This window comes from Patagioenas fasciata, chromosome Z (genome assembly GCF_037038585.1).
Source record: "Patagioenas fasciata isolate bPatFas1 chromosome Z, bPatFas1.hap1, whole genome shotgun sequence".
NCBI classification, from domain to species: domain Eukaryota; kingdom Metazoa; phylum Chordata; class Aves; order Columbiformes; family Columbidae; genus Patagioenas; species Patagioenas fasciata.
The window spans coordinates 67,593,176-67,608,864 of NC_092560.1; the positions used below are offsets into that span (position 1 = coordinate 67,593,176).

The 15,689-nt window shown below is 37.7% G+C and overlaps 1 protein-coding gene across 4 annotated transcripts in view; it reads left to right on the plus strand.

Annotated features, from left to right (window-relative positions):
• The window catches only part of PIK3R1 (phosphoinositide-3-kinase regulatory subunit 1), a 62,671-nt gene that overhangs the window by 41,295 nt on the left and 5,687 nt on the right, over positions 1-15,689 (plus strand). For 2 of the 4 annotated variants that reach the window (XM_065860208.2, XM_065860209.2), the window contains 8 exons: positions 26-105; positions 10,257-10,359; positions 11,035-11,133; positions 11,259-11,439; positions 11,913-12,038; positions 13,053-13,195; positions 13,463-13,639; positions 13,753-13,821. In XM_065860208.2, the coding sequence (XP_065716280.1) occupies positions 26-105; positions 10,257-10,359; positions 11,035-11,133; positions 11,259-11,439; positions 11,913-12,038; positions 13,053-13,195; positions 13,463-13,639; positions 13,753-13,821 (978 nt within the window). Of the gene's footprint in view, positions 1-25; positions 106-6,337; positions 6,655-8,710; positions 8,875-10,256; positions 10,360-11,034; positions 11,134-11,258; positions 11,440-11,912; positions 12,039-13,052; positions 13,196-13,462; positions 13,640-13,752; positions 13,822-15,689 lie in introns of those variants that run through there. The other 2 variants (XM_065860211.2, XM_065860210.2) reach the window with 2 other exon arrangements.

A 15,689-nucleotide genomic window follows, 5' to 3' on the forward strand; every position in this document is an offset into this window, starting at 1 on the left:
TTACTGTCTGATCCATCTCTTGCAGTTCTGATAATACTGAACAGCACATAAAAATCCTAGAGGTTTTAATCACAAGTGAGTGGAATGAGAGACAGCCTGTACCAGGTAAAAACTACTTTTGATTTTAAAAGTTATATACCATTTTTTCTTTTCAATTTAAAAATTCAACTTAAGGACAGCAAATGCTTGTTGGTTTTCTTTTTTAATCAAACTCAATGCAAAAGTGCGTAACTACAGAACTAAATATAAGTTGTTCATGTGTTCTATAGTGGTGTGCAACATTTGTTTTGTAAGAAATTGTCTTCTTCATTAAAATCATTTTAGTACCCGCAGTTATGCAACTTTAGGACTTTCTTTTCTTTTTCAGTAAACAGCGAATAGGAATTTGGGCATTTTTATGACCTGTAAACCAATAGAATGTATATACAATGGTGGTGTGGTGAATTCTGGAAGATTTTATTTGACTCTCACTCTACTCCCTGGCAAATCTTGTTAGAACTGCAAGACCCCATAGAGATTGTTGGAAGAAATTAACATTTCCCCCTTTATTTACACATATGGGTTTTTTTACTCCAGAGACTCAAAATTTTTATTTATCAATATTAGTGAACAATGCAGAAAATATTAAAACCCCATTCAAGAAAATTAGATTACGCTTCTGATTCTGTGAGTTAGCATCTAATTTGGTTAACAAACAATAAAACCCAACTCCGGTTTATACAAAAGTCCTCGGTTTTAAAATCAGGTATTTGAAAGGTGCAAGGCAGAGTTGCTAATGATATGTGCAAAAGAAATTATTAATGCAGGAGGACTTTAGATGTTAGTTTAAAGTAATTCAGATTACAGCTTATAAATAGAGAATATCTGAACAAAGGATGGGGCAGTGGTGAACATAACACTGGGCAGGCTGCAGCTCTTCCACCTCTTTATTCAGAGTACAAAGTAGAGCTCATGGCAGTAGGATTTGTAGGGCTCCTTAAGGTTTGAAGAGCTAGAACACAGAAGTAGAAAAGCAGCAGCAGAAAAGCACTCTTTCTCGTATTTCAGGTGGACACTTTGTATAATCCGCTTCAACTAATGAGGATTAATTTACAATAGCTAAGGTTTTTTTGTTCCTGTTGCCGTGACTGGAATGCTTTTTCAACCTTGCAGGCTTTATTACTTAGGAAACTTTCCCTAACATTTAGTGTACTTCTGTTTTCAGCTGATTTATACCTATTTGGTTTTGTTCAATTTTGTCAAAATAATTAAGCAGGCATCTCCAAAACCACTGCGTATTTCTCTTACTAATGCTTCATAACAACCAGGGAGGGGAGTCTTTCCTTTGCCACCTGTTATAAGCCTTAAAAAGCAAAATGTCTTATTGAATCCTCTAATATTCTAAAGAGTTTGCTAGTAGCATTTTTTAAAAAATTATATGCTTTCAAATGCTTTAGAGTATGTAAATTTATATGGCTCGAGGCACTAATTGGATAGTCACAAAAGTAGGGTCAACAGTGAGAGTTTCTTAAGTTTCAAAGTGATAGTTTCTTAAGTTGCGCTTAGGAGATCACTTGATTGCGTATCATCCTGAGTTGCTTCATATGAGGAAAGTCTAAAAGTGAAAGGTGTTGATGCTAAAACTACTAATGAGGACAAGTGTAGTCATCTTGAGACTGTCATTAGGGTGCTTGAAGAAATGTTGCTGGATCCATGAGATTTATAGGGTTTGACACTACATTGATAATTGTGATCTGAGATCTGCTGGTTTTCAATATGGCTTCTGTGTTAATTAATGTTTTGTAATGCAATAGTTTATTGTTACAAAAATAGAATTCCTTCCCTGTGCACTTTGATGTCCATCCTGGGCAGTGAAATGTTTTTTAGTTGAACATTTGTACATCTATTAATATGCTGAAAAAAACTTCAAATAAAAATTGTCAAGCTTCGTAGTCAATGGTTAGCTAGCCTCTGCTCTTAGGCCTGGGAAGTGCTTGAATAATGTTATGTAAGTTTAAAAGATTAGGACGCAAGTCTGTTTTCCACACCAAAATCATTCACTGACCTGATAATCTGAAGTGCTCTGTTTTTATAGTTCTCATAGAAGTCTCTAAGATGTATTTTTCAGAATTATCATCTTCAGCATTATTGCTTGTAGTGCCTTGAGTTTCCATAAAAATTTTTTAGAGACATTGTAATAAAAGGAAGATTCTTACAAAAGATAACTTATTTGTCATATAATTGTTCTGAGAATGACAATCTATAATAAAATTTTAAAAGTGCAGAAATTAAGAGGTTTTAAACAGAAGGAATCTTACTTGTTGAAAATAATGTCATGACAACTAAGCCATAATGGGGAATTCAATGCTGCCAGGTTTCTTCTTCACAGGCTGCAGTGATAGCTTCCTCCTTTCTTTTTTCTTTTAGTTATTCTTAAGCCTGGGTGAAAACATTATGCCTAAAACAAAGCTGTGCATAATATTTTAGTGGTTTCTTACACAGTACACAGATACATTGCATGTGGTATTGGAGATAACTGATGTGAATAGGGAGGAGATCTTTGCACAACCGTGAAGTTTTTTCTTATCACATCACCCACTAATGATCCTTCTTGACTCGAAGCAATAGAAAGTATGGAATTGGACCTTATATCTTAACATGCCTTAAAATTAGTATCTTAAATTAGGTATCTTTAATTGGACATCTTGTAGCTAGAGTGATGCATTGTGCACCATAATACAAAACCGGGAGTTAGTCCTAGGCAATGTGGACTGATTTTATTATTTTTTTTTTCTCTCTGTCACAGTATTCAACAGAAAACTGCATTTTAGTTTGTGAATTAGAGTAGTGCTTAGCCCTCCACAAAATTTAAAGTATTGAAGTTAAAATACCTGTTGTGCCTCTGTGTGTAGTAGGTGAAGACAAAGTAATGTTGCAGAAGTAAGATTGGAGAAGCGGTTGGTGTTTTGAAGAAGTGGTAATCAGATCCGTTTTATGATTCCCATGTCATTCTTTATCAGCAGGAGAGCCAAAAGGTGATGTTAGTGAGTAAACTAGGTGATTTAACACTTTAACACCTAACCTGATGATCAGTCACACAGGCTGTAATTTGAAGAGTAATGCTGATTTTACAGTGAGAAACAAAAGCATGTCTCTAAATATGCTATTCAAAGCAGTCTGACAAAAAAATCTTAGTTGTAACAGATTATAGCTAGCAGTGCTGTATATGTCTCACACATCATACAGAGTTGTGAAGGTGTGTGTGCATTTAGAGGTAAATATGCAAAAAACAGGCTATGTTTGTAGGTATAGAAGACTGGATTTTTTTCAGTTAATTCTTGGGGATAGTGAAGGCACCTGGCTTTCCTGTCTGGTGGAGGCCTGCCCTGGATGCAGGTCCCAGAGGCATCCGTGGGGCCCGTTGTGTGCTGGGGGCAGCACAGTGAGTTTGGATATGGCGACTGGGATGCAGGTTGTGCACAGGACAATGGGCAATGGGAGAGCTGGGAAAGGATTTTCAAGCGGAACTCGTGGAGACAGGGAGGTGATAAGGATCATGCAGTGGCTTTGGGTGTGTGAAATTAAGGTGTGTCCTACCCCAGGAAGGCGAAGGGGAAGGGGGTATGTGCCGGCAGGGTGCGGTGAGGTGGGCAGAGCAGCGATATGGAGCTGCTGTCCTGCGGGGCTGACTGAAGCCCCCAAGGGCCTCTGCTCTAACTCAGGCCGAGCTGCTTCTCTAGGCTGTTTATTCCTGTAAATAACACTGAAAATAATGGCTCAACCTGTAAAATATTGCAGTTTTATGCATGAAGAGGTAGGTTTTACGCCTCACAAGGCCATAGGTAAGAATGACTGAGGTAATGAGAACTGCCTTACATGTGACTGGGATGGTGTGACAGTTCTGACAGTATTGCCAAGATGCAGACCTTTTGCTTTTAGCTGCGCAAAATGTTAGCGAACATGGTAGCATAACTGCCAGATCAGGGGAGTGTCTGGGCTGATTCTGTTCCCCTTGGGGTCAGACGCAGAGCTCCCCTGCACTGCTGCGGTGCTCAGGCTCGCCCCGCTGCCCGGTCAGTCATGTCTTGGGGACACTAACAGATGTAGGAACGCTGCCCCTTGTCAGGACTTTTCTGCATCGTATCACGGCCTGGGCTGGACTGTCGGCAATGCCGAGCCCTGTTTGGAGAGAGCAGAGGGCAGTCGGTCCCGGGAGACGGTGCGGTCCGTCCTGCGGTCCGTCCTGCGGTCCGTCCTGCGGTCCGTCCTGCGGTCCGTCCGGGGAGACGGCCTTGCGCATCCGTGCCTCACCCGGCAGAGGGCTCCCCTTCTAAGGTAATAAAAATCAGGCTTTCTGCCCAGTTTAACGGAGAGCAGAATGTTTGTTAATCACCATACCTAGAAATGCTGTGTTCCTGTTTTAGGTTTTGCCAGCAGCGTATGCTTTGTTTCCCAATACCTGATTTAAAGTATTTGGCAAAACTGGAACAATATGTATGACCTTATTAGACTTTTTAAAGATTAATGTGTGTGTGTGTGTGTATGTAAGTATCTGTAACACAGACGTGAGCCTGTCAGACCTGATCAGTTCTCTTCCTGCTTCGTACATAAATTTTTAGGAAAAAAATGCTGTATAGGTAGAAGAACACTTTGAGCATGACTGCTGAAAATAGTAGGCTGCTGACTTTCTGGAAATACAAATCTATAAATTCAATGGTCATGACTCAAGGTTTTTAAATTTTATTTTAAATTTAAAAAGTCAAGATAGGGCAATTATGTGAAAATGCAGATGTGTGTGTATTCCAGTATTGCTTTTGGACAAGATGCTTGATTCCCCTCTGCAGGATGATTAGGAACTCATTTTTGCACAAGACACTGGAATCCAAAAACAAAAACAACAAACAAACAAACAAAACTTAGAAACAAAGCCTTATCTTTTATCTCTGTGTGGCTACCTGTGCTTTTTTAAAACTATAAACAATTCAGCGAACTAGGTTTGGGTTGTCTTTTCTCCTTTGTGAATATGTTTCTGTATGGTGCCCCTATAGAATTGTTATCAACCCCTTCTGTAATTTTATGAATAAATAAGGGGGCGTATCAGTTACCGTCAGAAGCTGGATTAGTTCAGAAATGCAGGTTGCTGTCGCTGTTTGAATTAGGCTGTACCTTTATGTCTGTGCTGCTTTAAATTAAATATAAAACTGGCAATTGTTCATGTAGGCAAAAGCTAAAACTAGAAAAGCGAGGGGCTGTTATAGATAAAGCTAATCAATCAACTGTAAAACATCAAAAATGTGCGGCAGATACATGGTTTTTTTTGTGAGGTACATGTGAGCTTGGTATTTTGTAGCATAGGAGGATTTTGGTAGGTAGAGTGTTTGGTTTCTGAAAACTTTTCAGTGCCATTTGACTGCCATAAGGAGCACAAGCTGATCTCAAGGAACACAGCTACTAGAAGTTCTTGCTGTTTCCAACAAGTGGGAGGAAAATATTAAGCCCCTTCTCATTTTTCTCTGAATTTAATCTTGTGGTCTGCTTCTCCTTTCACTTTGAATTTATTTCCTTGTAGAACTAAGCTGGCAAAGAAGTTAACCTCTGTAGGCAAAGCAGGGGAGCAGGCTCTTCAGTTGCTGCTCTGTTGCTTTAGCAAGTCAGATCTCCACCAAACACTAAGGAAAATATATTTGACCTAAGCTGCTCCCTCTCTGTACAGTCCCCTTTCCTGCCTGCCTGCCCAAGAGGCGAACAATCCTGATGTGCTGGAAAATACCATGGATATGGTCAAGTATTATTTCCTGCTATTTTCAGTTTATAGGAAATGGATAAAATGCCTCGTAGCATCATGCTGAGGGTCCTCAGGCAGCACCTGTATTTGTGATCCAGCGTGAGTGTGTAGGAGGTGATGCTGTGTTTGCAAGCAGACTGTTTGCTTGCACAGGGCTGCTCTGAGAGATGCATCTCTTCTCAAGGATTTTGATGCTGTTTTTTTCTGCAGTAAGTTAGTTCGCCACTTTCTGTATTTGGCTGTTCATGGAGTTTTCTCAACTTTATACTGCACTCAGCAGCCAGTGACAGAGACTATTTTAAGGCCCCTTACAATGGTCTTCTCATTTACTTAGCTAAAATGAGAAAGTTAGCCCTGCATTGGCCACTTGCTAGCTGATGACAACTTTTACTTTGAATCTGGCTCCCCCTCCCCCACCTGAAATCCTTGGCTCAGCAAATATTTGAACCTGCTCAAGTTAATCATGAAACTGAGATCTTTATCTGAGAGAGACGTGCAAGCTACTGAGGGTGGTGGTTTCTTTTTTTTTTTTTTTAACTGTACTAAAGTCAGGTTCACATTTTAATGATGAACCAGAGTAAGTGGATACCTCCTGCACAGCACAGAGCTTTAAGCAGTTATGAAGAGAGAGAAGGCTTAGATTTTCTCACTGTATGTTACAGCTTTTTTTAGGGATTTTTATGAAACATTGGTTGGAAAGCAGAGCAATCTCTTTTTCAGAATTTTTTTTTCTTCATTGCTTCAGAGAAACTTCCTAGTAAGAGGAGTTTTTGGGGGATTTTTTTTAAGCAAAATTTCTATAAGAGGAAACCATTTTTTTTTCCAAGTTCTTGGATTGTATTTTCAGGCTGTATTACAAGGGCGAGTATCTGCGATGCATAATTTACAAAGTAAGTGATTTTGAATTTCTGTGTGTTTTCTTCTCACCTTGTGGAAGTACATTACTGTAACTGATTACCAGGTAGAGCTTTCAATGGTCGTCAGTGAAAGTCGGGTGCCTCAGCACCTCTCTGGGTCATATTGGGAATGAGGAATCGCCCATCTGCCGTCTGTCTTTTCTTGCCTGCAAGCTAGGCTAGTCTGAGCTGAGCGCTATCCTGATTATACACGTGTGTGCAGTCCAGAATTTGGCCACCAGTGAAACCCTGGAGAAGTAATTTTTCCTGACAGCCCTTATTCAATTGAATAAAAAGATCTTACTGATCCCACGTGAGACTTCAATGCAGCAATGTAGTCTTTATAGGAAATCTTTATAACCTAATTTAAATAATTACCTTGGCAACTCAACTGTTTGGGTAGCAGGTGGGCTAAACCACCAAGTTCAGTGTTTGGACTTGTGTCTGGGATGATTTTAAGTATCCTATTTCATTTTGGAAATGGAAGGAATCTTTGGAGTATGTTTACCTAAACAGGGAGGGGAGAGTCTACTTCAGATTGAATTTAAGCTTGTTAATGTATAAAGCAAACTAGCATGCTTTTTTTTTTTGGTAGCTGTTAGTACTTCAGACATGTTCTTGTATGTTAATGCTTTTCTAAAAGGGGTAAGCTGCTGAGGGGCACAGAGCAGGGGTAGATATGTGTGAAATACTTGGGAAGGATATAAATGGTATTAATTTTTTTTAATGAGTATTTGTGAGATAGAGCACATTTCAGCCACACCAGGATTTCTTATGATGTAGGCACAGATAGTTGCTACAGCTACTCTTTGTTGTGGTTAGTTTTGGTATCTGGTTTTCTGCCTCCATAGATTATAGCGAACATAAAGCATTCACATTGCTTTACAGAGCATTCTACTCTGGAATTAATTGTCTGTTCTGTCCATGTTTCTTCTAAGAGGTCTGAGAGAGTTACAGTGAGAAATGGGGGGGAGTTAAGAAGGAATATTTCTAAATGGTAGAAGGATACTGATGACATAAAGTGAGGAAGGAGACACTGGCAAGGGTCCGTTGCTTTTAAAAACAGTTAACTTGATAAATATCTCAATGAGAACAGGGTAGTGAAAAGGCAGATTAAATCTCATTGTATCCTGACAGACTGGCCTTTTATGTTCAGCGAAATCACATTTCAAGATGTTCAGCTTTAACTTTCTCCCATTGTTTGGGCAAGTCTGCTGAATGTAATTTATTTTATTTTATTTTATTTTATTTTATTTTATTTTATTTTATTTTATTTTATTTTATTTTATTTTATTTTATATGATTTAAAATACAGTTCCAATTGACCTAGATTATCACAAAATTATTTTTTTGGGGGGAAGACATCTCTGCATTAAGCACCATTTGTATAATAAAGTCAAGTGTGTCAGACCTGTGTGTCCATTAAAACAATATGAATCTGTACAGTTTAAAAACATAATCCATATTTCTTTATGTGGAGACATGTATGTATGCATGTGTAATGTGGGTGCGTAAAGGATACACACACAGACATAAATAAACGCACACAGAGTCTTGCTCTTTTCCCTTTTGCATCTTTAGTCTGTACAGTAGGTCCAGAAGCCTTTTGAAGCTTTTTGCATGGTAAACTTGAGGCACCCGCACAGGAGCGTGCAACTGAGATGCGACCGACCTCGTTCCAGAGGGAGCTGCCCTGTGTGTTGTGTGCGCCTGTGTGCAGGAGCTACGTGCTGCAGCACATCAGCCTTTTGTCATCCTGCCAGGCTGGACTGTACCACGCTGCTCGGTCAGGAGAACCAGCCGGGCAGGTGGGTGAGCGCAGCCCGCTCCCCCCTTTTGTTTGCAGTACCAGCTTTATATTGCAGTTCTGCTAAATGCAGATGCTTTCCGAAACTGATTTTTTTTTTTTTTTTTTAAGATTAATGTAGAACAAAATGATGAAACAGGAGTGGTCTGGTGACATTATTTTGACATGATTGGCTGAGGATTATGATGTAATAGGTTACAGTGCAGCCCCTTATAGGTTTTAAAATGAATTCCAAGACACCATTACAAAGAGAGCCTGACTCTTTTCTTGTATCTGAGCTTACTCAGTGAAACTCATACAAATGTACAATACTGTTTGGAATATGGAAGAACTGGATATAGAATATCCTAAGACAGATATAAATTGTGGCACAGACTTGATGTTTTACATAGAAATGGATCCACCAGGTAAAACTGCAGTCTTATTATGGAAGACTTAATTCATTTTGGTCTTTACAATAGCTGCTGAAAAATTCTTAGTGGATATGTATCATTTCTTTACTTTGTCATTGATACAAATAGTTTTCTTTTTCCTTTTTTTCATAAATTAGAATTCAATTGTGATTTAGTGCATGATTATAGTAATTAGAATCATAACTTGTAGAAATACCTGTCTGCTTACTTAATCGAATTTTCACTGAATTGACCTGGTTCTGTTTTGATTTTATTCTGTCAGATGTAGTTCTATTTCTGATGTTATATCATGAAATTTTTTGTATTTCTTTTGTTGTTATTTTTGCTGTCTCTGTTCCACACTGTGACTAAAGGGAGATGCTGTAGTAACACTTTTATTGCCCGAAGCAGTGATTACATATAATTGTTTTGGATTGTGTAAGGAAAAGCAGATTTTAAAATCTAGCAAACTAACTGAATACCTGATATTGCATCATTTTTTCATACAATCTAAAAATATTATGCTATCTTGATATCCATTGCAACTTTAAACATCTTTTCTAGCCAGACATAATATACAGGACAGGGATGTTCATGAGGAATGATGTACTTACTGGAGAGCTAAAAGAGCTGGGTTGATTTTTAATCCTGATTCCAATGTAGTCCCCCTTGCTACTAAGTCAGGAGTGCTGCAGTATCTTCTCCGGCACCCACTGGTGTACATATGCAGCTTTGACATTGAGAAAAGGGGGATGTGGTTTTTAATCAGTCCTGGCATTTGGAACACAATTTATTCTGTAGAATACTAAGATTAACACAAGGCATATTTGGGTCACAGATGGGTTTCTTAAAGTGTTCTTTTGGCAAATCATCACACAGAATGCTGAGGATCACAAAAACCCAATTTTTCTTCTTCTTAAAATATAGTCTATTGCTGTGGATTTGCAGCTTTTATTACTCAGCTTCTAGGTGAGGAAGCAGCAACATTCCTCTAAGATCGTTACACAGGAGGAAAAAAAATTACATGTTTTATTATTTATATTCACCTAAAGATAGTGAAAGAAGGTAAAAGCAAAACTTCAATTTTTATTTTTTTTTCCTGAAATCCTTTCTTCAGAGAGGGAGGAGATGAGCATGGTCTTATATTTTGCTTAAAATATATTATTGCAAAAGTAACATACTTTTTTGAAACAGTACATCTTGTTGAATTACATTGTTTTCAGTAAAATATCTTGATTCCTTCAATGTCTTTTAAGACTGTTAGTGATGAAAAACTCTATTTTGTAACTATTCTCTTTTTTTTTCCTTATTCGTGTAGTAATGTGTAATTTCAAGGAATATATGGTCAGGTTTTCATTGAGTTACAATCAACTTTTTTTTTTCCCTTTCATCTGCAGCACTGCCTCCTAAGCCACCGAAACCTAATACTGTAACTAACAACGGCATGAATAACAACATGTCATTACAAGATGCTGAATGGTACTGGGGAGATATCTCAAGGTAAATCAACTCAAAACATCTATTTCTAATGTCTGGCTTTGTGTTCTTGCTGTGCTGTTCTGTGTACACGTATTATGCTTAAGTATAGAAAAATTATGGTTCTAAGAGCCATTTTTAGGATATTTTCCACCACAAACATATTGCAGTTGGTTTTATTCCAAACGTGACTAAAAAGTTACTGGCAGTCAGTTAAAACATAGTACGTGAAATTATTGTTCTGTTGCTTTAAGACAGCTATAGGAAATGCTATCATGAAAGGACAATACCAAGAAATAAGTATTTTCTTCTTATCTTTCATCCAGAACCTCAACTGTTGGCACAATAGTTAACAAGCCAGACAAGTGCCATATATTAGCAACATTTTTAACTGTACTATATATAGGTACAGTAGACAAGCACTGGCTGCTCCAATTGTGCAGGCTTGTATGAACAAGCAGAAAGACCTTTGCATTAATATAATTTTGTCCAACAGTGAGAGGACATAAGGTATACCATTTTTATTTCACAGTTGTTCTCCAGCAATGTTAAATAAGCTATTAAATAACTTATTAATATAGACATCAAGAAGGCTTATAAAAAAAACCTTACTTGAAAATGGAAGAATTTAGAGCACAGTGAGAGAATAAATGAGTGAGAATTAGCTGAAATGATTGGTTACTTTTGCTTTCATTTTAGAGAAGAAGTAAATGAGAAGCTTCGAGACACTGCTGATGGTACATTTTTGGTACGAGATGCTTCAACCAAAATGCATGGGGATTACACACTTACATTAAGGTGAGATTAGTTGTGCTAGGTCTCGTAATACTTGACAGTAAATGCAATACTGCATTTAAAGTACAGTGTTCTTTAGGAAATAGTACTTGAGGTATGCCTAACTTTTCAACAAACTTTATTTTCAGGAAAGGAGGAAATAACAAATTAATCAAAATATTTCATCGTGATGGAAAATATGGCTTTTCTGACCCATTAACTTTCAACTCTGTGGTCGAGCTAATAAACCACTACCGGAATGAATCTCTAGCCCAGTATAATCCTAAATTGGATGTAAAATTGCTGTATCCAGTATCTAAGTACCAGCAGGTAATTTGGTCTATATTCTTTGTGTTTCACTTAAATACAGAGAAATTTCTGCTGACTGGGGAGTCATGTATCATGAAGAATTTCAACTCTGTTAATATTTGAAAAAACAAAGTGGGTATAAAAATGGATGTTTTTGTTTAACAACAGCTCCACAGTTTGCATATAAATAATTAAAACTTTAAATACTGCAGATACATTATTAAGAAATAAACTTACATTAATAGACATACCACTTATTATTTATGAAATAGAACATTTTCAATATAAAGCTGAACGGTTTGCAAAATTTGCTTTTTGTCATTAATATCTCATTTGCATATTATGCATATAGTGTATTATCTCTCCATATTGGTGAAAGAACTGTCACATTTACCATGTAATAATCTAGGCATTTTTAAGCAGTTTTATGCTGAGAATCTGTGCAATGTAGTTGCTTCTTCACGGAATATCTTTCCTTCTGCTCATCATTCCAGGATCAAGTTGTAAAAGAGGATAGTATTGAAGCAGTGGGAAAGAAATTACATGAATATAATACCCAGTTCCAAGAAAAAAGCCGAGAGTATGACAGGCTTTATGAAGACTACACAAGAACATCTCAGGTGAGCTAGATTTGAAACCAGAGAGGGGGAGGCTTCTGTAGATTTAGAAGAATATTATTGTAAATTCATGTTGCCATCTTCATCCTCCTCCCCTTCCCTTCCTCCACCACCACCATTGCCCAAAAGAGGAAACATATCTGATGTGCTTATTCAGGATGGTAGAATCCCTTACTCATGTTTGAGCAGTCATCACCTGTAACCAAACCCACCCTGTGCCCAAGTCTGACCTGCTTCCAAAGCAAACACAGAAATACCTTGATTTACCAACACTTCTGCACACAGACCTCATCAGTCTGAGTTGCAGTTTTCAAAATGTGTTTGCAGGGAAGTGTTGTATTTTCTTACTAGTTTTTGAAGGGTCTGATTTAATACGTGCAGGGTAGAGAGTTGACGTGTGTAGATACAGTGCAGGAATTAATTAGTAGCCAAGTCTTGAAGTGCCAGCAAATTAGTGGTGTTTTACGGACTTAAAATAAAAACTGCCTCTTAAAATGTGCAATAAATATGCCTAAAAATAATCGAAGACAGGTGGAAACATGCAGGCAACTTGAACTAATAACTTAAAACACTTACCTGTTGACTAGCAATATAGGGGCAGGAGGATGGACCAGATAGATGACTGACCACTCGAGATCTGTCCCGGCCAATATCTTACACTTCTATTTCAGAAAGACAGATGTGCCTCTAAGGACATTAGTTGTTACGATGGCCGAAGGGCATTGCCATAAGGCTCTAATAATCATAAGTAGAACTTATTTATACAAAAGAAAGATTGTAGGTAGCTTTTTGTCTAGCAGTTTATCTTTCTTGGAAAACCTCATCATGGAAAGCCTCATCACAGCAGCCTTTAGCACCAGTCTGTTCTCTGTTGTAAGGCTCTGCAAACAGAATGTGTTCTGGTAAAGGGATATTGCAGAGTTCTGTTAAAATATACTGAAGTGGTTTTGTGACACAAGGCAATAAATCATCCCCTCTGTCTGATAACAACTGTAATAACAATTATTTTGTTTTCAGGAAATTCAAATGAAAAGAACAGCTATTGAAGCATTTAATGAAACAATAAAAATATTTGAAGAGCAGTGCCAGACACAAGAAAGATATAGTAAGGAATACATTGAAAAATTCAAACGAGAAGGAAATGAAAAAGAAATACAAAGGTCAGTATTTGTATTTATGTTTCAAATTGTATGATTTTGAAGAAAGAAACTATGCCAAGTATAGATCTGCCTAAAACTAAAGCATGATGCAAGTTTAAAGTTGTTCTGTTGTAAGCAAAGCAAGCCTTAAATGGGGTAGATATGAACTGGCAAAATGCATCTAGAAAAATAATCTGTTGTCTTAAGTGTCTACACCAGTAAATAGCAGATTATAAAATGATGAATAAGACATCAACAGAGCGTAACCTACTGTGTTATTCCATTCAGAATTATGCACAACTATGAAAAACTGAAGTCCCGAATAAGTGAAATTGTGGACAGCAGGCGTAGATTAGAAGAAGATTTGAAGAAGCAAGCAGCTGAATACAGAGAGATAGACAAGCGTATGAACAGCATTAAGCCAGACCTCATACAGCTGAGGAAGACAAGAGACCAGTACTTGATGTGAGTATCATTATGAATTAACAATTTTTTATATGAGTTTGTTTGGGTTTTTTTTTTAATTGGTATTCAACTTCTGTGACTAACAATTCATTTTATTTGCAATTATTGTCCAGGTGGCTGACTCAAAAAGGTGTTCGACAAAAGAAGCTAAATGAGTGGCTTGGAAATGAAAATACAGAAGAGTGAGTATTAAAAGATTTAAATATATCGGGTATTTCAAATCGTCTTACGCAAAAGTGAGATAAAGGATATTTAATTCCTGTACCACACAGAGGAAATCTCAAGCCTAGCTCTTTGTAACAATGTGCACTGTTAACACGTGGCAGCCTACATCATGCAAGTATTAGAAAGGACTCTGTCTCACCTTCTGCTCAGCATTATTCAGGGAAGTGCAAAATCAAGTTACTCTAGCAAAGCGCTGGAATTTAACCGGCATCTCTATTCTTACCAGCAAAATGAAGATCGTAAGGTGTTAATATCTGATAGAGATGCCATATAGATAGATAAAGTGTTCAGAAGGTCTTTTAGGCATGGGCAGGATTTTTCCAAATTTCAAGCATTGGTATTATGGTGCTATCTAGTGTGGTGGTACCCACATCAGTGTATCACTTTGCTATTATTGGAAATGATAAAATTGTATATGCTGAAGAGTGGTCCTTCTCTGGTTTTGTGGTGTGGTTAATTTTTGTGGGAAGTGGCAGGATAGTATTCTGTCATTTCTGTAATTCAGCTTACTATTGTTTCTGACAGGGGCTTGGTTAATGTATACATTCCACTTCATTCCTAGGAAAAAAAAATGAAAAGCACCTGGATGGTGTGAATGTAGACCAAATTAAAACAAAAGCAAGCCACAAAATAATACCAAAAGTGTAGTAACAGTGAAGAATGGACAAATAGAGAAACAAAGTTGTCTGAGCGATATTTATATCAACATTTTCTGCCTGTGTAGTTTCCTTTGCATGCCTTTTGCACTGTCTGGCTGAACATATAGCAAAAGCAGCAGACTGACAATAACCGTTTTGTGGATTTACATTCTAGCCTTGTCCACATCTATTTTAATTTCACTTGGTTTACTGAGTCTCCTACTGTTGTGCTGCGAATTGTGCACCTCTGCTGTGGCTGCACTGGTAGAAGCAGGGGGTAAAAATGGCATCCATGTTTTAACGCACAGCTCAAAGGTGGTATCATAGAGAATACATAGGCACCTGTCTCCAGTGATACTCCCATCACTTAAACATCAGACAAAGAATAATGCCAGGCTGTAGTTTTAATGTAGCATCAAAGTAATAAGTGAAACTGTTTAAAGAAAATCTTTCTTTTCTCTCACTCTGTGGCTCTCCATGCCAGTGAGTCTGATAAGTGCTCAGGTTTCTGCTGAAACATTAGACTTTCAGAATATGACTTTAGAAAAAAATGGTTGTAATGTGGAAAAAATCAATATAAAGAGCAGCAGGAAAAACAGGAATCACTTTCTCTAGGTGCTAGTTGAAAATAGAGCCATTGCTGAATGCATTTGAATATCATACAAGATGAAGCATGATGGTGTAAGGGACCTAGAGAGGTATTGTCTGAAACAAAAGAACCCTTCTTCTTTCTGAAAAATCGAAATCCATGTGAGAGTGCTAATTTTTGTAGACTACTTTGAGAGCCTTCAGAAAGGCAGAACTGTGGATGAGTGGGAAATGATATTTTCTTATACCAGGGAAAACTAATTAAAAAGTTGTTACAGAGAGAATAAATACATTAGCCAAACACAAACTGCCTGCAAGCTGAGCAGGAGAGGCAGTGCCCGCCAGTACAGGCTACTGGGTGGGGTGGAGGGCTCTGGAACTGCAGAATATCAAAGTGGTGTCCACATAGCTGAACCAGAAACATCTTCTTTCATGGTGGGCTTTATCTCAGAGGGTTCTATATAACTGAATCAGGCGGTGGCTGTTTTGGTAGAGAAGGCCCTATGTTTTAGGTTGTTATGATACTGTGCTCATAAGGAGAGAGAATGCTCTACTATTCCACCCTTTCCACAAACCCATCTGCCCTATAAATAATCTGT